At 33.1% G+C, this 27,729-nt stretch overlaps 1 protein-coding gene across 2 annotated transcripts; it reads left to right on the plus strand.

The window, feature by feature from the left end:
- The first annotated feature begins 2,441 nt into the window (after positions 1–2,441).
- Positions 2,442–27,167, plus strand: LOC134687107 (sacsin-like). Of its 2 annotated transcripts, XM_063547104.1 has the most exons (11): positions 2,442–2,535; positions 3,748–3,794; positions 8,474–8,633; positions 9,216–9,338; positions 9,727–9,874; positions 10,625–10,823; positions 11,204–12,072; positions 12,874–13,024; positions 13,936–14,213; positions 14,690–25,593; positions 25,987–27,167. In XM_063547104.1, the coding sequence occupies exons 3-11, from the start codon at positions 8,523–8,525 to the stop codon at positions 26,263–26,265; spliced, it is 13,062 nt and encodes a 4,353-aa protein (XP_063403174.1). In that variant the 5' UTR covers positions 2,442–2,535; positions 3,748–3,794; positions 8,474–8,522; the 3' UTR covers positions 26,266–27,167. The 2 variants fall into 2 exon arrangements, with proteins under 2 accessions (XP_063403174.1, XP_063403175.1); XM_063547105.1 differs by lacking the exon at positions 3,748–3,794 and having other exon boundaries at positions 2,446–2,535.
- Positions 27,168–27,729: the final 562 nt, after the last annotated feature.

Genomic DNA, 27,729 nt, shown 5'->3' on the forward strand with positions numbered 1-27,729 from the left:
CTATATCAATATTAGCTATATCAGCAAAATGATTGTTCAGGATCTCTGACTTGTCCAATGGATGAATAAAAATTTGGCCATCATTTTCCAAAAAAGGGGGGGGAATCTCTATTTTTAGTAAAATTTGATATAGACTTGGCAATGCGCCACCATTTACCAGGAGGAATATTTTTGTCAATAAGTTGTGATGTCAGCTTGCACTTATAATCATCTTTTGCCTTTCTAACTAAACTGATGATTTCATTACGAATTTCTCTAAATTTTTTCCAGTGATCTGGGTTATTTGAAGTTTTCGCTTTGTGGTGAATTCTATTACGATGTCTTATCTTGTTTCTTATCAAGTTGTTCATAAATGGTTTATCATTTGGTCTAACTGTAATAGTTTTAGTAGGTATATATCTATTGACAGTACTTTCGAATGTTTTGACAAAGTTCGTATAAACATCATTTATATTATTTGAATTAAAAACAACATCATCCCAGTCAGTATCATTCAACTGATTTTTAAGACCTTCATAATCTGCCCGCTTAAAGTCTCGAATTTGTCTTTTAAACGAATGTTGTTTAAAAGTTTTAAATGAAATTTCGACTGAAACAGGAGAATGAGAACTGCATATAGGTGTAAGTACTGTTACTGATTTAATTAAGTTTTTGCGATTAGTCACACATAAATCAATACAAGTTCCAGTTTGGGTTGTAAAGTTGGTAGACTCCCAAACAACATTTTCCAAGTTTAACCGGTTAAGTAACTTTTTAAAAGAGTTACTTGAGTTTGACATCATATCACAATTGAAATCACCACAAAGGAAAATTGGCAAATTACAATCAAGTGCTTTATCAACTGACTCACTAAATAAGTCCCATATATTAGAACTTGAGTTTGGGGGACGGTATAAAACACCAACTAAAATTTTTTCATTACTACAATTCCTCACTTCAACCCAAAGTAATTCAAGATTGCTCACAGATATGTCATTCCGTATAATAAAATGTAAGCTATTTTTATATAAATGGTCACACCTCCAACATGTCTATTTCTATCTTACCTAATAGGTTTATGAAACCCATTTAATTTAATTTGGTCATCAGTAATTGACTTGTCGAGATGAGATTCTGATATACAAATAATGTCATACTCATGTAGTTCATTGTTAATGAGATCTAACTTAGGAAGTAAACTACACACATTATTGTGTACTATTTTCAAATTTTTTTTGTTACTCTGATCTGGACCTGGATTTTGCTCAATTCCAGCAACCAGTAATAAAAACTGTATTATACTACTGAGGATAAAAGCATTTTTTATGATTATAGGGAGGATTATGTTATGAATAATAATATAGTTTACAAATTTACAGATTAATGTTAAAAACATTGATCAGTCAAAACTATCAAAACTTAAAATGAATATATAGTGAAACATAAGCACATGATGTACACTTTGGACAGATCTTTGAAACCGAAAGCTGACATATACATTGATTAACAGGACACTCAAACATAGACAAGATAAAGTACAAAACAAAACATACATGTACAAAACATATATACAAAAGGGAAACATAAATAAATAACAGATGTTGATGATATCAGATATCACTTATCTTGTGATACTGTAATACTATTGAAAAAAATAGCAAGGTCTGTGTTCATGCAATATAAATCTGTTTTTGAATTACAAAGATGTATGGCAGTAAAATCTGTAATGTGAAATGTAGAAAACAAAACAAAAGCAAAATAAATAAACAAAAGTAGGACAACAATTGGCCTGAATTTCAGGGGAAAAAAATTGAGTAAGGCGTTGTAAAAAGGACTAGACTAATCTATAGAGTATGCTTGACAGGAGTTTATAAGCTTGACTTAATTTTCAATTTACGAGTGCAGACAGAAGTGAGAATCACAATTTGTCAAATGATTCGGATTATCTATGTTTTTGATTATGGTGATACAGTATATCAAGGAATATTGATGTATGTGACATCCTTCGCTATTGCAATCATTATCCAGTTGCTTGATTAAATATCTCATGTGTAAAAACAAATTAACTGTGGAAGTAAATAATTAAATTTGTATGTTTACAGCTAACCGGAAATATGAGTAATTTTTAAAAATAAACCAAATACGTAGGAAACGTTCCGGAAAATAGTTACAAAATAAAAATAGTTGATTGGTATGAGTGACAAAGAGACAATGTCATCCCAAGGTTCAAGATGGTATTGTAGACAACAAAATAATTATAGGTGATCAAGAATTATATAAAAAATACATATGGTACTTAACAATATCAAACAAATATGAAAAGCATGTTCAAGTGATTTTATACACACATTTTATTTTTTCAGTTTTTTGTTTATGTCGTCAAATATTTCAAACCGGTGTCTAGTTCCTTCCTCGTCTGATCCATATACATTTGTAATTGATCAACTTTAACCTGATATTCTAAAAGTTTATAATAACTTTTACTTTCGATATTGATATTTATAAAGAAGATAACGTTTCACTCACATTATAAATCAGAACACTGTCAACTAAGAGGTAAGGTGTTTGAACATATCTAAACTCTATATTTTGAATTATTGTTTTACTGATTTGGGGTGCAAATTATTGCTTCAAGAGCTTTTATGTTGCGTATGCAACCATATAAATTTTAAACAAAAGAACAAAAAGTGAAAAGGTTTTATGTACTTATTAGTAATTATAGAGTTGTTCTTAAAATGATTTATTATTGTTAAACATATTAAAGTTCGAGTGTTAAATATGGTTAGTGATTATAGTAATGTGTCACGGAATAGAAATTCCTTCATAATATTAGTTCCAAAAGGAAAAAATATTCTGGAATATTATTTCCACAGGAATACATATTACAGTGTATGTTCCTAACGGATTAAATGGTATTGAATATTTGTTCCAACAGGAATAATTATTATGACAATGTTTAAAACAAAGTTTCCATTGGAACTTCTATTTGGTGGAACAAATATACATTGATAAAACTAATGCTTAATCTTGAAACATCTAATCACGCTTGTAGTAAGTAATTTATTTTTGAATATTAGACTGTACTGTATTTTTCTGTGTTTGATGCCTTGTTTTTATTTATTTCTTCATTCTCATTTTTGCTCTTCACAAAAATTATTCAGTGAAATTGACTGCATCAAGGTTTATTTCTTAAAAAGTATAATTACGTTAACATTTAAACAGTTTACATAGAAAAGACATAGAATAGTGCTCAGGAAAATGAAATATATAAGAGAATAAGAGAAAAATTAAAAAAACAAAGAACAATAAAGTTCAGAAGTACAAGTAATTTACAATATGGGCAACACAGTAATAATAATGATAGTATTCTTTATTTAACAAAGATAACACATTTAACAATTACAGGTTTATCTTCCTTGAGGGGCCTTCAAAAACAAGAAAAATACATTAGTTTCGTGCATGTTTATTCTGTTCAGTTTGAAAATAGTTTGAACAGTTGGTTTTAGATGTATCTAAATAATCTATTGCTTTAATATTATTTGGTAAATTATTCCAGGTAATCAGACCAGAATATCTAAATGTTCTTTTAAAAAAAATCAGAATTAGTACTGATCACAGATACATGTACATGACATTGTTAAAAGTGAAAACTTTTATTTGAGGTGAAGTTTCTATGCAAGTGGTCGTATACAAGCACATGTATAAAACTTTGATTGATTTTAGAACATTCAAATACGATACAAAGATGATTTTCAGTCTGATTTGTAGGGTTTTCATATCAACTCAATCTTCAGACAGTTACTGATTATGCATAGGTATGTATTGGTACCGGAAAAAGGTTGACAGATGTATTGATACTCATTTACATCAGATTGATTTCTATCCGACGCAAGTCATATTTCAATCATATTATAATAAAGGCCTTTGACCGGGTAAAAACCCGGAAGCACACTCGACAAACAAACGTTATCTTTGTAAACCATGTACTGTCTGATATAATATCAAATTATATCTTCCCTATTGCTATTTAAATTATCTAGTTGCAGATCATTTTCTGCGTAACCTTGTCCTATATGGTGTATATCATTCTGTAAACAAAACTGTTTTCGAACAGTCCGTGAAATATTTCATCTTATCCTTTGTGTTAGTTTCTGACAGACCTAGTAATACACTGATATAGTTTTGAACTGTAATACCCTAGAAGTTTTTTAGACTTTGATCTCTTAAAACAGGTTTGAACTGATCTGTAAATTTTTAACACAACATTAAGAAAACAGACTCAAGTTTTCCTCGTTTTCTCCACCCGAATGAGGACACAATTTCTTAGTGACACTAAAATTCACCATAACAATCAATATTAAACAAATAAATAATCTGTGTAAATTTATTCGATAGAAAATATAGACAAACTACTCTCGTACTATTATACACAAGTAATATTCCTTTGCATGTTAACCACACGCTGTTTTTTAAAAAGAAACTATTGATCAAGAGAATAGGCACAATAACTGTGTCATGTAATACCTATATGGTTTTTGGAAAGTGGAATACACCTGTCGCTTTTCATGTTTACTTCCTTTTTTTGTGGTATTTAAAGGTAAGATATCGCAATTGATAATTTGGTATTTTGGTAATTGCAAAATGTTTTTATACTCTTTTAAATGGGGCTCAACGTGTACTGAAGATAAGAACGAAACAAATGAGTTGAAAGAAGTATATATAAATTAATTATCAGCGTTCATAAGTGAATTAATCATGTGATAATGCTGCGGGTTGAAAAGGGGGTATCAATGTAGGTGTGGTAGGAGGTGTAAACGTAATTAACTAGGAACGTAACAGCCGATTGCATGGAATGTGCAGGTAAAGGTACAATGTAATGTCTTTGGCTAGCTTGCTTGCTAGCTGAACAGTGAAGCTATTATTAGGTTATGTAAATTATCCTACTTGCATAGTAGACTAGTCCGATATTTTACCAATACATATTACTCGATTTATTTCACTTGACTGGGCGGAGTTTAACCGGTTTGCTCATAATAAACCAGTCCATCTATAGATAGGTGTATTAGGATAAACTCATCAATGAAGTGTCCAGTAATTCTTTTGTAAATTCCTTTGATGACACTGTTAGGTGATTAGAAATCGGTAATAATTATAACGGCAATCCTCCTTATCACACACATCTTCAAATAGACTGTCCTTATGCAAATTAAAACCTAGCTCCGCCCGATCAGTTTAAATAACATTGGTGATATCTGTCTGTAGAACTAGATATATGGGGTACTTTGAAAGGAGGGTAGTATATCTTACATAATAACGACAACAAGGTTCAGCTAGCAAACATACTATTGACCAAAGATGTCACTTTTATCTGCACACTCAATGCAATCGGCTGTAAAATCAAGCATAGGGAGTGTATTTTTTCAAGTATGTATATTTAGGTGCTACTTTGCCAAGTTGTGTATTTACTGTCCTTTTCACTATTATCCAAGAAACGTGTTTTGGATAACAGAATCAAGGGCGGATACAGCCATCCATAAGGTGGATTTCGGTCACATAATAAAAGAGGGGGATTCTAACATCAGTTCGGCAGCAAGTGAACAGTTCAGTATCTAGTCACGAATACAAACATCAGATATGAAATGATTAATCAGATAAAAGTATACAAAGTGTATAAAGTTTGATCGTATAACTGATGCATATGAACCTGTAAATTAGACTTTATGTTAGATTATATGCTATCAATAAACCCACCCCGTTTTTATACAACCATCCAAACCAAAAGGACAGTCCTTTTTAACATTGCTGTCAACATTCTTCCCTTGGGCCCCCGCCTCCTCCTTAATATTAGCTTATGCCATTTCCAATGTGGACTTCTTGTAAAATTTGTAACCGCACGATGATAAAGCGTTTATTGTTAGGGTATACAATAGATAATCAATACGGACATGCGAATCATGAATTTTTATAATCCATGATTTAAATAGACGACGTTTCTTTAAAAGCACACCCGACATACATCCAGTTTTAAACTTAGTGGTGCAGTTTAGGTACCTCAAAAAATCTAATTGGAATTTAATTTTAATCAAAATCGTTTTCAGAATTTGTAGAATTCGTTAAAAGAAATACAATTGATGGGATCGTTTCAATTGTGAAAATCGTTATAACAGATTGAAAACGTTATCCCCAATCTATGTAATTTGTTATCAATGTTTGTTTGTAATTCATCACATTTCACAAATATTTGTTATTTTGTAATAATAGAAGCTGTTAAACATTGATTTGTATAATTCGTGACAAACGATTAATCCATATTAACGATTATTACGATTGTTCGCCATTAAAAAAAAGTGGAGTAACGAACTTGGTTTGTAACTACGAATAACAAGCCGGTAACGGTAGTATGCCGTTGTCCGTCCATTCCATTTCAACAAGTGGGACAATCACTCCAAAGCGCTTTAACCAATTTGCATGAATCTGAAATGATTTGTTTAAATCTATTGACGTTAGCTCTCATTCAATTGTTCTAAATGTTTAGATTTTACGTTCCTACTTAAAAGTTTGAATTTTTAAAAAGGGGTATTTTTCAGTTTTCGGATTATAACTCAAAGATTAGTTGACTTGTTTTCATGCAACTTTACTGATTGGTTTATATCTGTCTAAATAATCTCCTTTTATTTTATTTTACAAATTTCTGATATGACATTGATGAATTTTGGAACATTTTTCCTTGAAAAAAGCGACGGATGTATGTATCATGGATTACGCTAAATGCGCGTCTCCTTATTTTCATTAGTTATTATTGGCTTCGAACTATATGCCAGTAACTGTAAGTTCTCCCAGATATGTACTTAATGTCGTTTTGTTTTGAGGAGGTTTAAGTACCCTGCCACGTCCACTCTTAAGTATTTGTTAGATGTATTTCTGATTTGTATCCATCTGATGAGTAAAGCCCTTTTCAAATTATCTCTATAGATTTCATTACTTTTTACATAAATCGGGCTGTTACTTTAATTTTTGGTTTGGATGGTTTTGCGTTTCACGTTACTTGTCTATTCCAAATTCATGTATTTGGTTTTGATGTTATATTTATTATTCTCGTAGGATTTTATCTGATGCTTGGTCCGTTTCTGTGTGTGTTACATTTTAGTGTTGTGTCGTTGTTCTTCTCTCATATTGAAAGCGTTTCCCTCGGTTTTAGTTTGTTACCCCGATTTTGGTTTTTTTGTCCATGAATTTATGAGTTTTGAACAGCGGTAAACTACTGTTGCCTTTATTTTCATTAATTTTGTCATTTCGGGGGCTTTTATAGCTGACTATGTTAGTTGGGGTATATTCAAGATTAAAGCAGGTACGATGAACTTTAAATGTTAATTTACATAATTTCGTCTTTTGTGGAGAGTTGTCTCATTGGAAATTGCACTACATCTTTTTATTTTTATAGTTCCAGAAACTTGTTAATACGAATTTATCCATAACACGAATTAAAAATAATGTGATTCTAGATAAAACTTATCCGACAAAAAAGATGTTTTGGGTTTAACTGGAGGGACTCATGTTATTTTTTTTTCTGTTTTTTTTGTGTGTAGAATGACTTAAACAAGACATAATTTTCATGTTTATAATACGGCTTGCCTTCCAAGCTCTTTTGAAATAAAGATGGATTGTTGCTTGAGAGCCGTGTTGAAGTGGTTAACGTATTGGACTTCAAACAAAAAGGTTCCTGGTTCGATCCCCGTTCCAGGCATAAAATTTCAGGCACTGAATTTTCGGCTCTCTCTTAAGAAACGATGATTGTGCGTCGGAATAGGGGCGATACATGGCTGACCCTTGTTAACAGAGAGCCATATCACTTGCATGTAAAATACACCCTTGTAGATTTCGAAAAAGAGCAGGCTAATGTCGTTACAAGCGAGCACTCGCAAATTAGAAAGGGATTAATATAAATTGCAATAACTTGTTTCCCAATCCACTATAAATAAATATGTATAAACTAATTCAAAAATTAAAAAAAAAATTATCCAATAAACTCGCCTTTCACAGTGGCTCTGCAGTTTTTACACCCTTCGTTAAAATCTATCTACTTTACAATATGATTGAATAATGAGCATATGAGAAGGTCATTTGAAATCTATTTATTTACAAACAATTATCTCATGACTTATCCTTACTCTAGGGAAGTTGTATATTCTGCCTTCTAGTATCCTAAATGTTCAGATCAATCAAATTTACGATTTCTTGTCAAAGTCATTTTGCAACATTTTATTAATTATTTATTTTTTTGTATTATTCTGGTACATGAACATGATGTACAACATCTTTGTAGAACATTCACTCATGGGAATAATTACACGAAATAAGAGCAAAATTGTCCAACTCTTTTAAAACGTGAAACTCACACTGTTTTCTTTTTGCCGATCTTAATATAACTCATTGCAGTTGATATATATATATATATATATATATATATATATATATTAACGTTTTTTTGTTACAGCATGAGAGAACAAATATAGACAATATCCTCGTAAGAAACAAACGGGACGATGGCGGCAGACGTTTTAGAACCTGAATATGAAGGTATAATAAGGAATACGCTTATTGAGGACCTTAGTAAGATTTTATATACCTACTCCAATGACGGACAAATTCTAAAGGTAAGTTTCCTATACAGTTTTATAAGAAGAAATTAAAACAAGAATGTGTATATAAAAGTTAGCTCTCACTGTCACATTGCAATACTACGTAAAGTTCGTTAACCCTCAAATATGGATCCAAACCTCAATAATCGCATATTATAGTTTCTCTTAGTAATAAATAGTTCTCTTCATAATAAACGCACGACCTGAGTATCAAGCGGACGTAACCTTACCTCTAACGGTACTTGAACCAAATACGGACCGGACAACAGACCGGAAAGCATAATTTCAATCTACTATAGAATGTGGCGTAATAATCATAAATAATTTACAATGAAAATTAATTAAATTTACGGTACCTACTGTTCTGCACCAGATGCGCATTTCAACAACAAATAGTAATTGATGCTGGAGGCCCAGCTGACGTCATAACAATAGTGTTTACATGTACCAATTAATTTCACGCAACAACAAATTCATATTCAAGATAAAACACAAGAAAGGAACATGACTTAAATACACTTTTAAAACAATGATTATTCCGTACTTAATGTTCTCATGTTGCGGAAACCCCTCTGACTGAAATAACTTATTATACAGGAGTTGATTCAGAACGCAGAGGATGCAGGTGCTGATAAAATTGCCATACTTTACGACGAGAGAAATTTCATTCAGAACTCCAAACTTATCAAACAGGACTCATCATATTCCAAATACTTTGAGGTACGTATTTATTATATTTGTTTTATGTAACATAATGAGTTTCCTGACATGGTGCAGGCTTTTTAACTATAAAAAAATATTTGACGTTATGATGTAGAAGCATATCATCTGGTACGCAAGAAATGAGGCTTATCAGTGGCGTTCGACTCAAACTAACTTATATGGCAATTCGAGTTAGAACTTACAGCATCAATAACCGAAAGGTTCAATTACGAACGGCATAATTTTCAATTCAAATGTTAATTAGCAAAGAGATGACCATATCTATTTGTAAGAACGCGCTCAGATATCATTAACGACAATTAATGTTATCTGTTTCTCGTTTTAGTTAGTGCATAATTTATTTTAAGCTTAAATTTGTTTTTAATCTGAAAATTATATTTTATAGGGACCAGCATTAATTGTTTATAATAACGAAGAATTTTCGGATGCTGACTGGAAAGGGATTCGTCGAATCGGCACAAGTATTAAAAAACTTGATCCATCAAAAGTAGGACGATTTGGACTTGGTTTTAAGTCGGTGTTCCATATCACTGGTAAGAACAGGTACTTTTTGGAGAGAAAAAAACGGAGAGAAGATGCATAGGGATCAATAAAACGGAAAATAAACATCTACCTAATGTACAGGGGTTGTGGTTGATGTGGTTCTCTCGTGTTTCTCGTTTCTTTTTGTATATGGATTAGACCGTTGATTTTCCTGTTAGGATGATTTTAAACAAGTCATTTAATGTGCCCTTTAAAACTTTTGGTAATTTTGGTCCTAAATGCTCTTCAACCTTTTTAACTTTTTTGGATTGGAGCGTCACGGGTGAGTCTTTTGTAGACGAAATGCGAGTCTGGCATATATACAAAATTTAGTCCTGGTATCTATGATGAGTTTATTTATAGCTTGTTGTTCGGTGTGTGCCAGGGCTTCGTGTTGAAAGATTTTTTTAAACATTTTTTTCTTTCGGGCCTTTTATAGATGACTATGCAGTATCGGTTCTTCTCATTGTAAAGGCCGTACGGTCACCTTTAGTTGATAATTTCTGTGTCTTTTTGGCCTCTTGTTGAGATTTGTCTCATTGGCTATCATATCGCATTTTCTTTACCTTGATCACACTTTAAGTTCATCTTTGATAAATTAAAAACAAATATTCATAAAAAAACATATAACGTTTAACAAATATTGAATGTATTCAATTCTATTTTTTGCACCAAAACCACAGAGTGGAATACGATTTATCTTATTTTGGAATATATTTTTATTTATTGAAGATAAATATATTGTTACTTTATGTTCACAGATTACCCAATGATTATAAGTGGACGTCTTATGATGATTCTTGATCCATATCGAGATGAAACTAGGTGCTGTATACCCCTTGAATTGACAAAACTTAAATTATACAGTGGTATGAATGAGTGCTATACAGCCTTATTTCAAGTATTTGATTTTGGACAGAATGTGCTAGATGCTGGATATTACAATGGAACGATGTTTAGGTAACATTTTATGAACTTAAATATGCTTAGGTGAAGCGGTTGTGGTAGAATTTGGATATGAGACGACGCGTAAACGTGTATTGAAAGTGATTTGACAACTTGATTTTGTCATACTTATGATAAAAATAGTTACCAAGCATTTATGTTGTTTACATTTTTTATATAGATCTATGTTGCAGCAAACTTTAAAAAAAATTAAACGCACATTGAATTGCAAAACATAACATAAGGCAGAAATATGACAGTCGTTATCCATTCGTTTGGTGTGTTTAAGGTTTTGTTTTTCCCATTTGCTGAGAGACTTTTCATTTAGAATTTTTCTCAATGTACGGTATCTTTTTTTTATTTACTTTTTACATTATTTTTTGGATACATTTTAGATTTCCTCTTCGTAAAGAAACAACAGAACTGTCAGACTCTGTTTACAACCAAGACAAGATCAACAATCTACTAAGGGTTTTCAAAAAAGAAGCTTCCCTAACACTGCTTTTCCTAAAGTCTCTGGAAGAAATATCCCTGTATGAATGTATGGACTCCATTAATGAACAAAATCCTGATTACATAGTAACAATCGGTGGTAGTACAAGCGAAATTGCAAAACGATCTAGGAAAGCAATGCAATTCAAAACCATTCCAGGTGAGCCTTTTGTCAATGTGTACGAATTGGTATTGGTAACGACTTGCGAAAACCAACTGGAAAATCAGAAATGGTTAGTTATGAATCGGCTAGAAGGGATATCCGACGCCTCCGAAGACCTCTTGGAACTAGCTACAAAGCTTTCTTACCTTCCTTGTGTAGGAATTGCAGTACCTGTGTTATCAAGTGAAACGTTTACGGGGCATATTTTCTGTTCTTTACCTTTACCGATGCAAGCTGTTAGTATGACAAAACTACCTGTACACATCAACGGTACATTTGCACTCAGCGAGGATCGCAAACAATTGAAATGGGCAGACAAATTTTCAGAAAGTAACAAAGAAGATTCAGTACAGTGGAATGAATTGCTGGTGTCTACCGTTCTCCCAAAGGCATACATTGACCTGATTATGGAAATTCGGAATCGAAATGATGAACATTTGATGTTAAGATGTATTCCTGATCCATTGGAAATTGACATTATATTTAAAGAATGTATAAGCGAGCTGTTTAGAAATTTAAAAGATGCCCCATTTCTCTATACTGAAAGCGGCGGAGGAAAATGGATTCGACTGAAAGATGCAGTTTTTCAAATTTTCTCAGAACATACAGGTAACATGATCTATTTTGTAAGTCTGGCAAAAGGTTCTGATCATAAATCAAAACCATTTGAGTTTTATACATAGAATAAGAAAAACAAATCATGTAAAGTAGAAGCAGATGTAAAATGAATTACCAAACAACTTGCTTGCTGTTCAGATAGTATTGTACATGGAGTTGAGTAATTTTTTTAATGTATTAATTGAATTACCAACACGACAGCTACAGAAAGACACAGTTAAAGCAACACTTCTCTAACTATTTTTCATACAAAACGAGAAATAATATATATTTGTCAGATAAACGTACGCCCTTTGTATCATTGCAAAAGCCGACATTTTTTTATACTGTCATTCCGTTCTACATACATGTACATCTTATCCTGTCAGTGACCAATATGAAGTGATAAGTACAATCAACGTATTTTAACATATTAATAATTGTGTACGCCAGATTATACAAGTTTCTTCTGCAAAGACATATCAGTGACGCTAAAATCAAAACAGCATTAACAAAGAGCTAGATAACTAGTTTAATCAGAATAATAAGGAACATTTTTAAAATGATTGAAACTTTTAATATTTACATTGAATTTGTTTGTTAATATCAACTCCTTTATTAAGTATTTTATTTCTATGTCTGACATGTTAAAAACTTCACAAATTAAACAAACAAGCACGGGAAATGCAGCCGCTGCCGATATTTTCACGGCAGGTAATGTCATTTTTTTTCATATCAACAAAATATTTATTGCATTTCTTTTTTTATTCCACAATACAATGTTTATAGTACAAATAATATTTTAAAATTCAGATGAGGACATCAGAGAAACACTTATATACACCATGAGACAATACAATAGTTGTTTAGTAGATACGACAGGATATGAACGAGTGTATGGTATTCTCACTAAGGCATTTGGTCAGCAACCACAAGACGCATCACCGCAGTTCATTTCTGAGAGGTACGTTATATATCTTTGCTATGTATATTTTGTAACCTATTGAATAACTGCCAATTTGTTAAAGATGCAACCAAAGTCCAAGTCCAAGTACCAGGCCTTATAATTTAATACGAAAGACTTTCGTTTCGTCTACACAAGACTCATCAGTGATGCCCAGAAAAAAATTAGCTAAGATATTCTTTGACTTGGATAAGAAAATATTTAGTATTTCGAAAAAATCTTACTTTTGTATACAGGAATTTAAAAAAAAAATACCATTTAATTGATAATCATGACAACACCGAAGTGCTGACTTCTTGGCTGGTTATAACGCCGCGGACGAAACGTTAACCGACAGTGGCATCTACCCTTTTTAATTTAGAACAAGTTGATATACTCATTATTCTGAAATACTACTGCGTTCTTTTGCCTCCAATATTTTTTCGTCGAAATTAAAAAAAAGAGCAAAAGCCCCAGTTTGTAATTACAACAAGTACGATAGGTTGACCCTTGACGTAACTCTTTTATTTTGTTTATACTAAACATAATGCTGTAGTTGAAATGTGTTTGAGGATGCAACTAGTTTTCGAATTGTGTCTTCGTGACTTTCATCAGCTTAGTAATCAGCACTTTCAAATAGAATAGCAATGCAACGTTAATTTTCTGTAAATAACTGTTCATGAAATGTGAAGTCAGACTTCAAACAATAAGGTTTGTACCCGCAGGCATAAATAATCGTATATGAAAGAAAAACGTGTACGAATTATAGTTTATAAATCTTTTTTATTTCGTATTTGATTTTGTTTCAAGTGCCACTGTTTAGCTTCAATACTAAACCCGCGTCAGGCATAGCAAATGCAGATAACGAATTGTTGTCAAATTGTAACAAATGATTCAAAACAAATACTTATGGTTGTATAATTTATTTTTAGGCTTTTAAAGATAGATCCTGCATACAAGACTTTCGAAGAGAAGCACAAATTAAATCTGTTGGTCTATTTGATTTCCAGTAGAGAAGATGGCCTACTTAAATCCCTAGAACTTCTACCATTAGCCAACGGAGCATTCATCAAGTTTGCAACGAATAAAGTTTCAAATATTTTTGTTTGTTCAACCATTGTTAGACAGCTATGTCCTGGTGTAGAAAATAGATTAGTACGAACAGTTTCTGATCCAGTCGATGAATTGATTCTCAAACTAGCAAAATCAGGTAATCAAATTTGATTGTATTAACTCTCAGACTTAATTATTTTGAAAACAATAATACATATGCATGTATTTGTTGATAGTGTAACACCGTGGTACTAACGTTAAAATTCAAAATAAAGTTTCATGAACCATCCTTAACTATGACCATACTTTGACCTAATGGTTTTCTTGTGTAAATTGTAACTTGGATGTAGAGCTACTCATTCGCACTAGTACCACATCTTATTATATTTATCAGTTGAAAACAAAATGAAAAGCACAAAAATGTCATACTCCGAAATGGAATCGTCTTTTCATAGGTTTCTTGTATCTTCAGCAACTTAAATACAAATGCATCTCTTGTATTAGATAACATCATTGTTACACTCTTTTTGGAGAGAAATAATTGAAAACAATTATTGATTCATACAATTGATATGTAAGTATTATTTTACACTGTATTTATTTTAAATGTTTGATGTTTTATATTCATATTAGGAAGGACCCAATTGATAGAACCTGGTAAAAGTGATGTCCTTAAGCTCATATCGCTATCAATTGAAAAGATACTAGGACACAGTAAGGACAATAGGACTTTAAGATGGCAGAAACAAGGACAATTAAATGAAAAATGGTTGAGGTCTGTGTGGGAATATTTCAATCGGAATGGGGTCCACCTTCCAGATGACTTATTTATTTTACCCCATTATGACAACCTTCTTAGAATAAATCAACCCCTGATTGTCAAGTCAGATGATCGATGCGTTTTACCGGAATCAGTTGTGAGATGTTTGACAGAAATTGGAGTCACTGTTCTGAATCCTCTTCCACGTTATATTAATTGCTGTCAAGAAATATACGACAAGTTTGTAGAGAGACCAACGGTAAATGGAGTTATGAAACTTGTAGCAGAGGTCTGTCCGAAAAATGTTAAAAACTTCAACGACAACGTTCAAAGTTCGGACAAAGAAGAATTCGTTCGTTTTGTGGGTTCCAACTACTCTTTGAACAATGCTAAACGTGTTTTAAAAAAATTGAAAATGTTTAATAGCAATATACCTGACTGTTATGTTTCAATTGAAGATGTTTTGGATATCGTACCCGACGATTTGCTTCCTGTGCCTTTACCAGACAAATTGATAAAACCAAAGAATAGTACAGAAAAAAGTTTAGCAATACACTTAGGTGCAAGGATTCTAAGATTGAAAGAAGTCGTAGAAACAATCCTGAAGACATATATTGGTAGATCAACAACTCACAATGATACTCAGAAGCAAATAATGATGATATACGTTATTGAAAATATGTCTTTATTTCTACACGATACTGAAATAAAAAGTTTAGTAAGACAGGTTGAATTCGTTAGATCGGAAAACGGTAACATAAGAAAACCAAATGAACTGTTTGATCCAACAGATCACCATCTTGTTCAAATGTTGAACGACAAAGGAAAATTCCCGCAAAATAAAGAAATAACGTATTTAAATATTTTAAAAACGTTTGGACTAAAGTCATCCGCAGATTTAAACACCACTGACATCTACGATGTGGCCATATGCATCCACAGAAAAGCGTCATTGCCACAAACACAAGGTTTTAGTATTACTGAAGAACAGGCAAATGGACTCCTAAACATATTAATGAAGAATGAACACGTTTTGGAATCGTTTCACAGGAATAGAAAATTAAAGGACGTTCTTGCTGACTTGAAAATCATTCGTCCATTGAGAAAACCAAAATCTTATCCAGAAGTATTGAAATGGTTTGATTGTCCAGATGCTTTTTGTAAACCGACTGATATGGTGTCTAATGCCAAAAATCTTGTCGGCTCAACAATGCCACTTTTTCCAGATTTGCCTATGAAGTTGATTCAAAAACTTAATCCAAGCTGTGAAGATATACCTATTGCGAAAGTATTTGAACAGTTACTCCTTCTAAGTAAGTCCTACAGTGAAATGTACAAACCAGAATTTCATCATTTCGTGAAACAAATATATAGTTTTCTAAATGAAGCTACAGTAGACGAGGCACTGATTGGTTCGATGGAGTACAGGTCTGTTGTATGGACGGGAAATGGGTTTTGTCAACCCCAGAATATGTATTTAAATAGCAGCAATGATGATATTTATCTTGAACCGTACCTTTTCCAGTTACCTGGTGAATTCATTGATATGAAAGACTTCTTTCAGCGACTTGGTTGCAAGTTATGTCAGTCCCCTGAGGTTCTTGTAGATGTCCAAGGACAGATCATGCAACATCATAAACAGGTTCGGACAGAAATAGAGTATAGGAGGGATTTACGTCACAATATAAACATCCTTAATTACTTTAAGAGCAATTCTCTTTGTGCAATTGACTTCAATGTATTAATTCCTATCGAAACTGAGGTCGAGCACGAGTTGGTGCTAAAACCCATCGGTGAATGTGCTTACCGTAGTAGCCATTGGTCCGAAGACGTTAAAATTATCGACGAAGAGGAACCATTCACCGTACATCCGGATATTAGTTTTGCAGCAAGCATTGGGATAAAATCAATGGAAGAACACTATTTATCGGATACCGGAGTACTTAATTGGGAGCAAGAAGTATCTCTAGTCAGCAGAATTAAATCTCTACTGAAAGGTTATAGAGATGGTCTATCTGTTCCAAAAGAATTGATTCAGAATGCAGACGATGCAGGGGCAACAAAAGTATGTTTTCTTTATGATGAACGAAAAAACCTTGATTGCAGAACTAATCTTCTAAGTAAACAGATGAGTGAATGTCAAGGCCCTGCTCTTTGGGTATACAACAATACTCAGTTCTCTGAAACAGATTTAAAGAATATAACGAAAGTTGAGAAAGAAACCAAAGATCTTTCTAAAATTGGTAAATTTGGAGTTGGGTTTTGTTCCGTTTACAATCTGACAGATGTGCCAAGTTTTGTTTCTGGGGACACAATGGTGTTATTTGATCCACAGGGATCTTATTTAATGAAAAATAAAACAAAAGGGATGAGAATTGATATGAAATCACAGAAAAATCAGAGGATGCTTCAGAGATGGAGTGATCAGTTCAAGCCATTTAAAAACATATTCGGTTGTGATCTTAGCACTGACGACGGTAGGATTCCTCATTTCGATGGAACACTCTTTAGACTACCTCTCAGAACACGTAAACAGTCTAGCAGTGAATTAAGCAGCATAGTCTACAGTCATGATGAAATGAGAAAATTGCTGAATATTTTCATAGAAAGTGCTGGAAACCTTCTTTTGTTTACTCAAAATGTGAGCGAAATTGAAATTTATCATCTTTCTGAAATCGATACTAGAAGAAAAAAACTTATCTTTAAAGTTTCTAGGAATCTTACATGGCATTTCCCTCTTACGCATAAAGAAAACAAAGACGATGAGAAGGAACATAACAAAGTTCCAGTCTTGAAGAACTGTTCACCAAAAAATGTCAATGCAGCGGTCGAAAATCCCAGTTTTGGAACTTATCAATACAGTGCAGAAGTTGAAATGAAATTTAGAGAAACCGGAAAACAATTTCATGGGCAGACTGGACAGTCAAATAAAACAAATTGGATGGTTTCATGGGCCTCTGGTACAGATGAATGTTTAAGACAATCATTGCAGGGTATTGGAGCTAATATGTTACCTATAGCAGCTACTGCTGTGATGATAGAGGACAAGAACGGACAAAGAATTGCTGTTCCGTTGTCGGATGCCCCGTATGGATTTTACAAAACAAGTCATTTGTTTTGTGTGCTTCCACTACCAATAGAGACTCCTTTTAATTTTCACATAAGTGGATCATTTGCCGTTACACAAGACAGGAATCAACTCTCTATTGAAACGAGTGATGCCAAGAAACATTGTGAATTTAGCTGGAACAAAGCTGTTATGGAAGATGCTGTTGTACAATCTCTGTTTTCTCTATTAAAAGGTCTGAAAGAGAATAATATCAAGCCAGGAATAGACCTGCATCTACTGTGGCCAGTTTTTAATTCGTATATCGAAGATATTTATAAAGCAACAAAAGATGGATTTATCGCTGAATTGTTGACGTGTAACCAAAAGGTTATTTTTCAGTCTGACCTAAATCGTTGGACAGAATTTAGCTCCTGTAGAATGCTTGATCCGCAGTTGTCAAACTCTGATGTTGGACATATTGCTTACAAACATGCTTTACAGTATCTGAAAAAGCAAGAGACTTTTCTGATACAAATGCCAGTTTGGTTACTTGACGATTTCAAGGTGGCCTGTGGAGATTCAATAAATGATTACATAATCTCAACAGAAATGTTTTATGAGAAAGTTTTTTTCCCATTGGTTAATGAAGAAGCAATTCCAGCTATGGATCGAAACAAATTGTTATTGTATGCAGTGGATAAAAAGAATGACAAAATAAACCAAATGCTCACCACCCATGCTTGCTTTCCATCAACAAGAGGGGTCCTGAGTAAACCCTCTGATATTATCCTACGACCAAGTCTTTTAAGCAAGTTGTTTATTCCAGGGGATGGATATTTTCTTGAATTTAGTATTCAGCAGGTTTCAGAACGTTTTGAACTTTTCAAACAAATAGGAATGCTTTATGAGCGCCTTCCTGATTCTCTCATGATTGATCGGTGTGCTTCAGTAGAAAGTTTATCCAAAAAATGTGTTGACTGTGCTATGCAAAGGTGCAAGGATATTTTTGAATATTTTGAAAGATATTCTCTGGAAATGAACCATGAATTGGTGAATGCATTGACTAAGATGAAATTTGTTCCAGTAATGATAAAACCGAAAAATTGGCCTTTTAAATGGAAAATTGTAGCTGGTGCAGAGAAGAATAGATCCTGCGGAACAAAACATAAACTGAAACACATCTCAGAAAAGATACGCTTACCGCAATTCTTCACAATGGAATGTCCTGAAAACTTGTATTTCGATGATTGCAAAGAATTAATTTGTTGCACTAAGCTGGTTGTGTATACAAGGACAATTGGAACGAAAAATATAAACAAAATCCTGCAAATATTAGGTGTTAAAGGATTTGATAAAACGGGCATTCCTTTAGATTATGTTGTTGAACAATTACAAATTCTTATATCGCAATGTGATAAAGAAAAAATAACACTGGTACGTCCTGTTTTGGAAACTATTTTGAAATGGATCGATTCTCATTGTAAAACATTGGACGAAGAAGGCAACAAGAAAGCAAAAACACTTTTAGAACCTCTGCAAAGCACTAAATGTTTGCTGATCAATGAAGCATTATGGAGGCCAGATCAAATTGCCGTAAATTTTGAAGGCACCTGTTTTCCTGATCTTGTCGGAATAAACCAAAAGGATACGTACTTGAGCAGGTGCAAAACATTATTATCTTTCCTGGACGTTAAAGACAGATATTCAACACTTGATATTTCAAAAGTTCTTTTGAGTTTTACAGAGAAATTGGATATCAAAGACCCCCTAAATGAACAGCAGGTTAATCATTACTGTTCTCTTTTAAATGCTCTTTGCATTGCATTAAAAGAAGAGAAAATACACGGTGGAATCTACATGCCATTGACAGATGGCAAAATTCTTGTACCTGATGATGATAACTATTTACATCCGGTGAATATGTTATGTCTAAATGATGATATTGAAATAGAGAGATCTGCGTCGATGACATTTGTATGTAAATATATATCTCCTGCGCTAGCAAAAATATTAGGAGTAAAGTCAAAAATAAAGAAAAAAATATCGGAACACTACAATGTGATGAAATTTGGTCAAAGAGAAGACTTAACTACACGAATACACAAGTTGTTGGAGGGATATCCGGCTGATGAAGGAATTTTCAAAGAGTTGTTACAGAATGCTGATGATTCAGGGGCGACAGAGATTCACTTTGTCACTGACTTTAATAACTATTCATCTGCAAAAGTGTTTGATGGAAACTTCAAAGAACTTCAAGGGCCATCACTTCTGGTTTATAATAACACGTCTTTCAGTGAATATGATTTGGAAAGCATCCAACTGCTAGGCATTGGTGGTAAAAGTGAAAATCCAACCGAAACAGGAAAGTATGGAGTTGGTTTCAATGCCGTATATCATCTGACAGATGTCCCAAGTTTTCTAACCAAGGGAAAAAAGATAGATAAAGGTAACAGAACGCTTTGTATTCTTGATCCATTATGCAAATATACTACTTCTTCAGACAAGCATAATCCTGGAAGTAGATACTGCGACTTAGATGGTCTTCAGAGAGCAGTCCCTGATGTATTTGTCCCATATCATGAAGATGATATAATGGGAGACGAGGGTACAATATTTAGATTTCCTCTGCGAACAGAAGCGTCAAAAATATGTGACAAACTTATTGATGATGAACATCTGACAACACTGCTCGGAAAGTTTAAGAATGAATCTACTCGTTCTATGTTCTTCTTGAACCATATACGGAAGGTCGAATTTTCGCAAATTGTGAATGGAAAAATGATACTTGACTTTTCAGTAACAGTTGACATGTCTAGGGAAGACATCAGACAAAAGCAAGCATTTCATTTGAAACGGCTACAGTTAGGCGAAATGATTACAAAGAAACAACAAATTACAACGGAACCTATATTTCAAATACAAACCGTGATGAATATAAGTGTTTTTGATATAAAAAGTGAAACTGAAAATGAAGAAATTTGGTTTGTTGTGGATAGAATTGGGTTTAATGACAAGCCAATTCCTAAAGTATCACACGCTTACTCAGTTGGTGAATTGGATCTGTTACCTCAGGGGGGTGTAGCATTCCCTCTTTCAAAAATAGTACCAATAAAATTCTGCGCCTTTTGTGTTTTGCCTTTGCCAATTCATACTGGTCTTCCGATGCATGTCAATGGACAATTTGCTTTGAATCACGAGTCAAGGAGAAATTTGTGGGAAGACAACACAGAAAATCTTAAGTCAATATGGAACCGAACTCTTATGTCATCAGTCATAGCTCCGTCGTACATTGCCGCAATTGAGAAGCAACGTGATATCTGTAAAGAATGTACAAAAAATGCCATGAGGCAGCGCAATATTCGGAATCATCTCGAGGAATACTTTAAATATTTTCCATCCCAAGAATCAGCTGTCGATTCAAATTGGAAATTTCTCTGCATAGAAATATACAACCAAGTTTTAGAAAATATCCCGTTTTTTCCAACGATATCACAACTCTTTAGAGAACCAAATTTGGACATGACTTCATATAAGGGTAAAGTTGACTGGATTTGTCTAAAGAAAAACATTTCAAAGTTTCAAGCAGTATTTTGTTTAGATTATACACAATCGTTTGAACCAAATTCAGTAGTAACCATCATGAAATTACTTAACCTTCATGTTATTGATTTATCAAGTGGCCTTTATAACGAAATGAAGGCATGTAAAATCAACATTAAAAGTGTCACACCGGATAGCATTATAGCTTTTCTTCTGACTCATTCAGATGTGAATTCTGGTGCATGCAAGTTAGCAGGTTTGGGAATGGGTATAAAAAGTACAACATTTAAAACAATTTGGAAACTGGACAGGCTGCTTACCTTTTGCAAGAAAAGTGACACTTTTGATAAACAATTATCAGGACTACCGTTATGCATTTCAAATGATGACATACTAATGGAATATTCAGAGGCGACACCCATGTTCGTCAGTAGACACTGTGACATAATGTGTGGATTAGAAGACAAGTTTGTCAACAAAAAAATATGTCATCTAATGCAAGATATTGAATCACCTTGTCTGAAAAAGTTTACTTTACAGGACTTTAAGGTACTGATTAAAAAAGTTATTAACCCAAGTACCTACAAAGAGTCATCTACACCATTAAATTGGAATCCAGATCAAAAAAATATCCCGAATCAAGAATGGCTTAAAAATGTATGGATCTTTCTTGCAGACGCCTCTAAAAATGAAAACTCGGAAACAGAAGGCAGAGATTATGATATTTTAAATTGTTTGTCAGACTGGCACTTACTTCCAGTTCGAATAGGTCAACACCGGAAACTTCAAAGTATTGGTATGTCAAAAAATACATTGAACATGGAATCATTTAAAACAAACATGCCTCTGTTAGATGCTTTACAGAGGTTAGAAATACCTGAACTAGATACTGATATATTTTGGAAATACTATGCAGAACCAAAAGAACCAGAACACTGTGAGGCTGCAAACAATGTTGCAGAGAATTTAGTAGTATCATATAGTGATTTAAACGATGTGTTTGAATGTTTTGTATACCACCTTAGACGTTACAAGACGAAAATACCTACAGACGATTGTTCAGCATATTTGGAGTATTTTAATGATAATTATAATACATTGGAGAGAATGTACACCTCTGTCGAAATCAAGAAAAGTCTAAGGAATATCCCTCTGTTTATTACATTAGGTGGGTACAACACAATGATAGACAATATTCGAACTACGGTCCTTCTTTTACCGACCGACATTCCAGATGTTGGAATAAACGAATGGGCAAACGCATCAAGTATAGTGCTACTGAAGGAAATCAAAAGAATAGAACATCTCCATATGAAACTTGGATTTATTTCTTGCAACCGATATGAACTGTATTCACAATTCATCATTCCAAACTTTCAAAGCATGCCAGAGGCGGCAAAACCGAATCATCTAGAGTACATTAAGGATAATCTTCTGTTAAAAGGAATAGATAGCGAATTTAGATCTACACAAACACATTTAATAGAAGAATTATCAAAATGTCCTTTCTTGTTAAAAAACAATATTTTGCGTCGTGCTGTAGACTTTTGCAATCCCCATAATGACTTGTTCGGTGTTATGTGTACAGAAGACAATTTTCCCCCACATCCATATGATGGTAAAGAGTGGGAACAGTTCATGGGACTTATTGGAATGAAATTAACAGCTACTCCGGAAATGGTCGTGCAGTTTGCAAAAGAAATTGCAGAAAAAGGATTGCGTTTATTGTCAGGAGAACTGAGTGCCAAATCGAAGTTGCTAGTTAGTCATCTGTTTAATCGCGAAGAACTTCTTGACGAATTAAAGTGCACTCCTCTCAGTGATGTAAAGCATGTAAGATTTATCGAACCCTTCCAGTTGGACCTCACGGATCAACTGTCACAGATCCACAAACAGTATCAAAATCGAGTACTGGTATCTTTTGAGGACTGTACATTGTACAAAGACGATACGTTGCCGCTTGTATGGACGTCAGTATATGTGTTACCCGACTATGTTTCATGTAAATCTGAAAAGACAAGAGAAGCTTTAACCCTCTTAGGAGTAGACATCTTGCCAAACATTGAAGTCGTTGTACAAAACTTAAAAAAAGTTGCAGTATCTATTCAAGACAAATGTTCGAATGACTCAGATTTTGTAACAGAAGATAAATCGCTATTTCTTAAAGATCTTTTTCTCAAGCACTATATATGTTTGCAAAAAAATGACATCACAAACAAGTGTTTATTAGAATTAAGAACAACGCCTATAGTGTTCTTTAACGAAGAAAAAGTTTGTCTTTTGTGCGAACGAGTTGTTTTACTTCTACAGGATCATGAAATTATCCAGCCATACCTTATGCGCATTCCAACAGATTACATGTATTGCGTTAATTTTTTTCGAAAACTTGGTGCTCTAGAGACAACATCAGCATTTCAATTTTCGGAGGTTTTACGATGCCTTCATCGTGACAGTCTAGATGTAAACAGCAAACCTGGCATTCTAAGTCCAAATGAGAAAAAAAATATTCTTGTTCCTGCTGTTCGAAACCTGTTTTTAAAAATCTCATCTGAATATCCTGTCTGTTTAAACTGCACTGAATTGTTTTTACCGAATCGCCAGTTCATTTTGCAATCGTCACAGTCATTAATAGTAGCTGACAACAACAAAATTGAAAATCGATCAAAACAATTTCACGATCAAAGGTTTTTTGCTGGTTTTGACAAACTTGACCTGCAGTTTCAATTTTCAGCAAACACATTGAAAATGTTGCCAGAGGAGCTAAAACCAAGTTTTTTGTCAGAAATACTGAAAGAGAAACTTTTGATTGCAACTGAATGTCAATCCGGAGATAAAATACGAATGCTGTCACAGTTTGTAAAAACAGATGAATTTATAGAAGGCCTACTGCGTTTAGTCCTCGATGAAAAACTAAAAATTAATTCACATTTGGGAACTGACTTTAGGGCTTGTAGTATAGATGAACCAGAGCAACATGGGATTGTTAACCAAATTGCAAATTTACAATTTCAACAAGTATCTGATTTAGAAACTGCACTTTTTTCCGATAATCGACAAATTGATGAGAGTACCGAAAGGAAAAAAGCTTTTGTAAAGTCAGTAAAGATTGGTGACACCAAGTCTCTGATAATGTACTGTGTTGACAGTGGAAACGATTTACAGGAGTGGTTGAATGACATACTGTTTTCTTTTGTTAAACTTCTTGAAAAGATAACAAGAAGAGGATTGCGTGTAAACCAGGTCTTTGTTCAAATCCTTCTTCACAGTATTTCTAATCCAGTCTTATTAGGTGACAAGCTTGACAATGAAAATGTTGTACATTTAGATTATGCTAATGTATCTTCTGAAATATATCCAGATCCTGGTACATTTGTTCCACCTTCTTTGCATTACTTGCTTGACAATTCATTCTCTGACTTTGAAGTGAACGATTATGTGGCAATGCTTCTATATGAAGAAGAGGAAAATGAACCCGGACAGTTTGAAGATGCAAATTACATGTATGCAAAAGTTCTACGATTAATTGATCATTCTCACAATCTATCACAAAGTTGTGATTTTGCGCGATTTGAGGCGATATATTTATTAGACGTTGGTGAAACAGACAAAAGAGAGGTACCAGCGTATAAAATTTTCAAGTTTCATAGGAGGAAGCATTTGAAATCAAAGGCAATTGTACCAACAGACAGTGACGCCGCCATTTTTGCCACCATGCAATCAGTCGACGATACAATAAAAGAAGTGAAGAAAAAATTTATGTCATATTTGAAAATAACAGATGAGACAAAACGCAAACTGTTAATAAAAAGATTGCGGGTTGAATGGCATCCAGATCAAAACTTTGGAAATGAAGAGTATGCTACTAAAGTCTTTCAGTTTATTGAAAATCTCATACATGATCTAAAGGATGGTAAATTGATTGACGACGAATCCAACGAGCAATCTAGATATCGGGGTGAAGATTTACCAAAATCACCTTATTTTGCACAGTCCCCAAGCTATGATCAAAATAATACTCGAGCACACAATACTTTTACTCATGGAGAAAATAGGGAGAAAGTATCTATACCAAAAGAAGCTCGCAAATGGTTAAGACAGGCTACATGTGACAGAGATGCTGCTGAGGCGTTTATCCCACACGCTAGACCTATGCAATCATTTAACTGGATATGCTACCATTGTCATCAGGTAAAATTAGTTATAATGTATATAATATAGAAAAGAAGATGTGGTATGAATGTCGACGAGACAACTCTCCACAAGATACTAGATGAAACAGAAATAAACAACTATAGAATGTAATGTTTAATGAGAACTAAATTGATATGATACTACCTGTATTTAGTTTGAATAAGAAAGTAAAGTTGTCTTTAAAACAATTTGAATCATTTGTTATGTTACATTACTCCTATTCCGTCAACTAAACCGTATTTATTTACCGTTGCAAATTTACTGTTTTTCACAAATACCAACGGTTTCTTAAGGTTTCACCTTTTGCTTTTAATAAAAGCAGTTCTATTTCACCAATGATTCTAATTATACAGTAACATTTATTTTTTATTATTTTAATTAATATTACAGTCAGCAGAAAAGGCGTTGAAAGCTATGTGGTACTATATGGATGCTAACAATGTATCGCAAAGTCACTCACTGTCTGCAATTGCCCAAGGCTTGACACAGGAACTACGTAATCTTGCAGGAGATATGGGTGATATTGTTGGTTATCACACTCGAATGAGATATCCTGATCAGATCAGTGGGGATGATATACCATCAACAATTTACAGTCAACAAGATGCTGACCAATGTCTTAGAATAGCAAGTGACATTATTTCGTTCGTTTTAGTAAAAGTCAAGTAAAATATGATTTGGTGAAAGTGCTGAATAAATGTTTATAAATATAAAATGCACGCTGACATTATATTATGAAAGAAAAATAAATAATGAGAAGGTACCATGCACAGTGTAGTAAAAAAAAACACATATCATATGTCTTGAGTATTTTTTGTTTGCATTATTAATTGTAAATTCTATAATAATAAAACTTGTTTTCAATATTGCATTCATTACAATGTACTGAAAGCGCAGTTTCACAGAGTTTACGAAATGGGTGTATAAGAAAACTTCGAATTATAACATTATTCATCAAACAAAAACATTTTTAATAATATATCAAAATTTGTATTTCCATTTTTTTCAGAAGCAATTTTCCAATCTCTCATTTAAAACGTCTTTGCGTTACAGACTACCTTTAATTCCTGTAAACTTTTTTTTTATCACCTTTTTGGCCTGCCAAAAAAAATAATCTTTCAAAGACTTTATTCGATTATTTTGGGTTTATATTTGGAATCTCATAAGACTGAATATATATTGTCATTCGTTGTTGAGAAATATGCGACTTTTTTTCTTTCACTAAATATGTTATTATAAAGTAAACCTACAATGCTGATTTTAGAAAAAGTAAAATCACAAAAATACTGAACTTAGAGAAAAATCAATTCGGAATGTCCATAATCACATGGAAAAATCAAAATAACAAAACGAATCAAAAACGAATGGCCAGAACTGTCATATTCCTGACTTGGTACAGACATTTTCAAATTTAGAAAATGGTGGATTAAACCTGGTTCTATAGCGCTAACCCTCTCACTTTAATGACAGTCTCATCAAATTCCGTTATATTTACATTGATGCGTTAAATAAACAGACACAATAAATAAAATAGTAAATAAAGAAACAATATAGTGTCTACGATTACCTATACATGTAGTTGTTAATTTCTGTGTCATTCTGGTCTCTTGTGGACAGTAACTGTTGTCTTATTGGCAATCATATCAAATCTTTTTTTTAAATATATCTCTAACATGAATTGTAATGTGCACAATTATGTATGAAGTTTCGAACCTTGACTATCTCGATCATATTGTTTTTGAAACAATTTTCGCTAAGTTTTTGTCTCTAAGATTATTTTTTTTTTATACCAAATCTTTTATGCAGTTTTCTATGTTTAGTAGTACACAATACTAGAGTGCTTAATCGATCAATATATCAAGGCTGTTTAGTTCATTGTAATACGTGCTTGTTATGTACTTATTGTGATAAAAAGTGTCATATTTTTGTTCACTTGTATGCATTCACATTTTACATTTACCTGTTTATATTTTCGAATATTAGCCTAAGTGTTTACATACTATTTTGCTTTCACAGCAAATGGGATAAATTACTATTATATAGAGCAACTGTCAGAATTTAGTCAATTCTAGGTGCTAAGTTCTCTTTTATCTTTGATTTCAATAGACCACTTTCGAGTTCATCTGTCACCGG

Source organism: Mytilus trossulus, chromosome 10 (genome assembly GCF_036588685.1).
Source record: "Mytilus trossulus isolate FHL-02 chromosome 10, PNRI_Mtr1.1.1.hap1, whole genome shotgun sequence".
In the NCBI taxonomy this organism is placed as follows: domain Eukaryota; kingdom Metazoa; phylum Mollusca; class Bivalvia; order Mytilida; family Mytilidae; genus Mytilus; species Mytilus trossulus.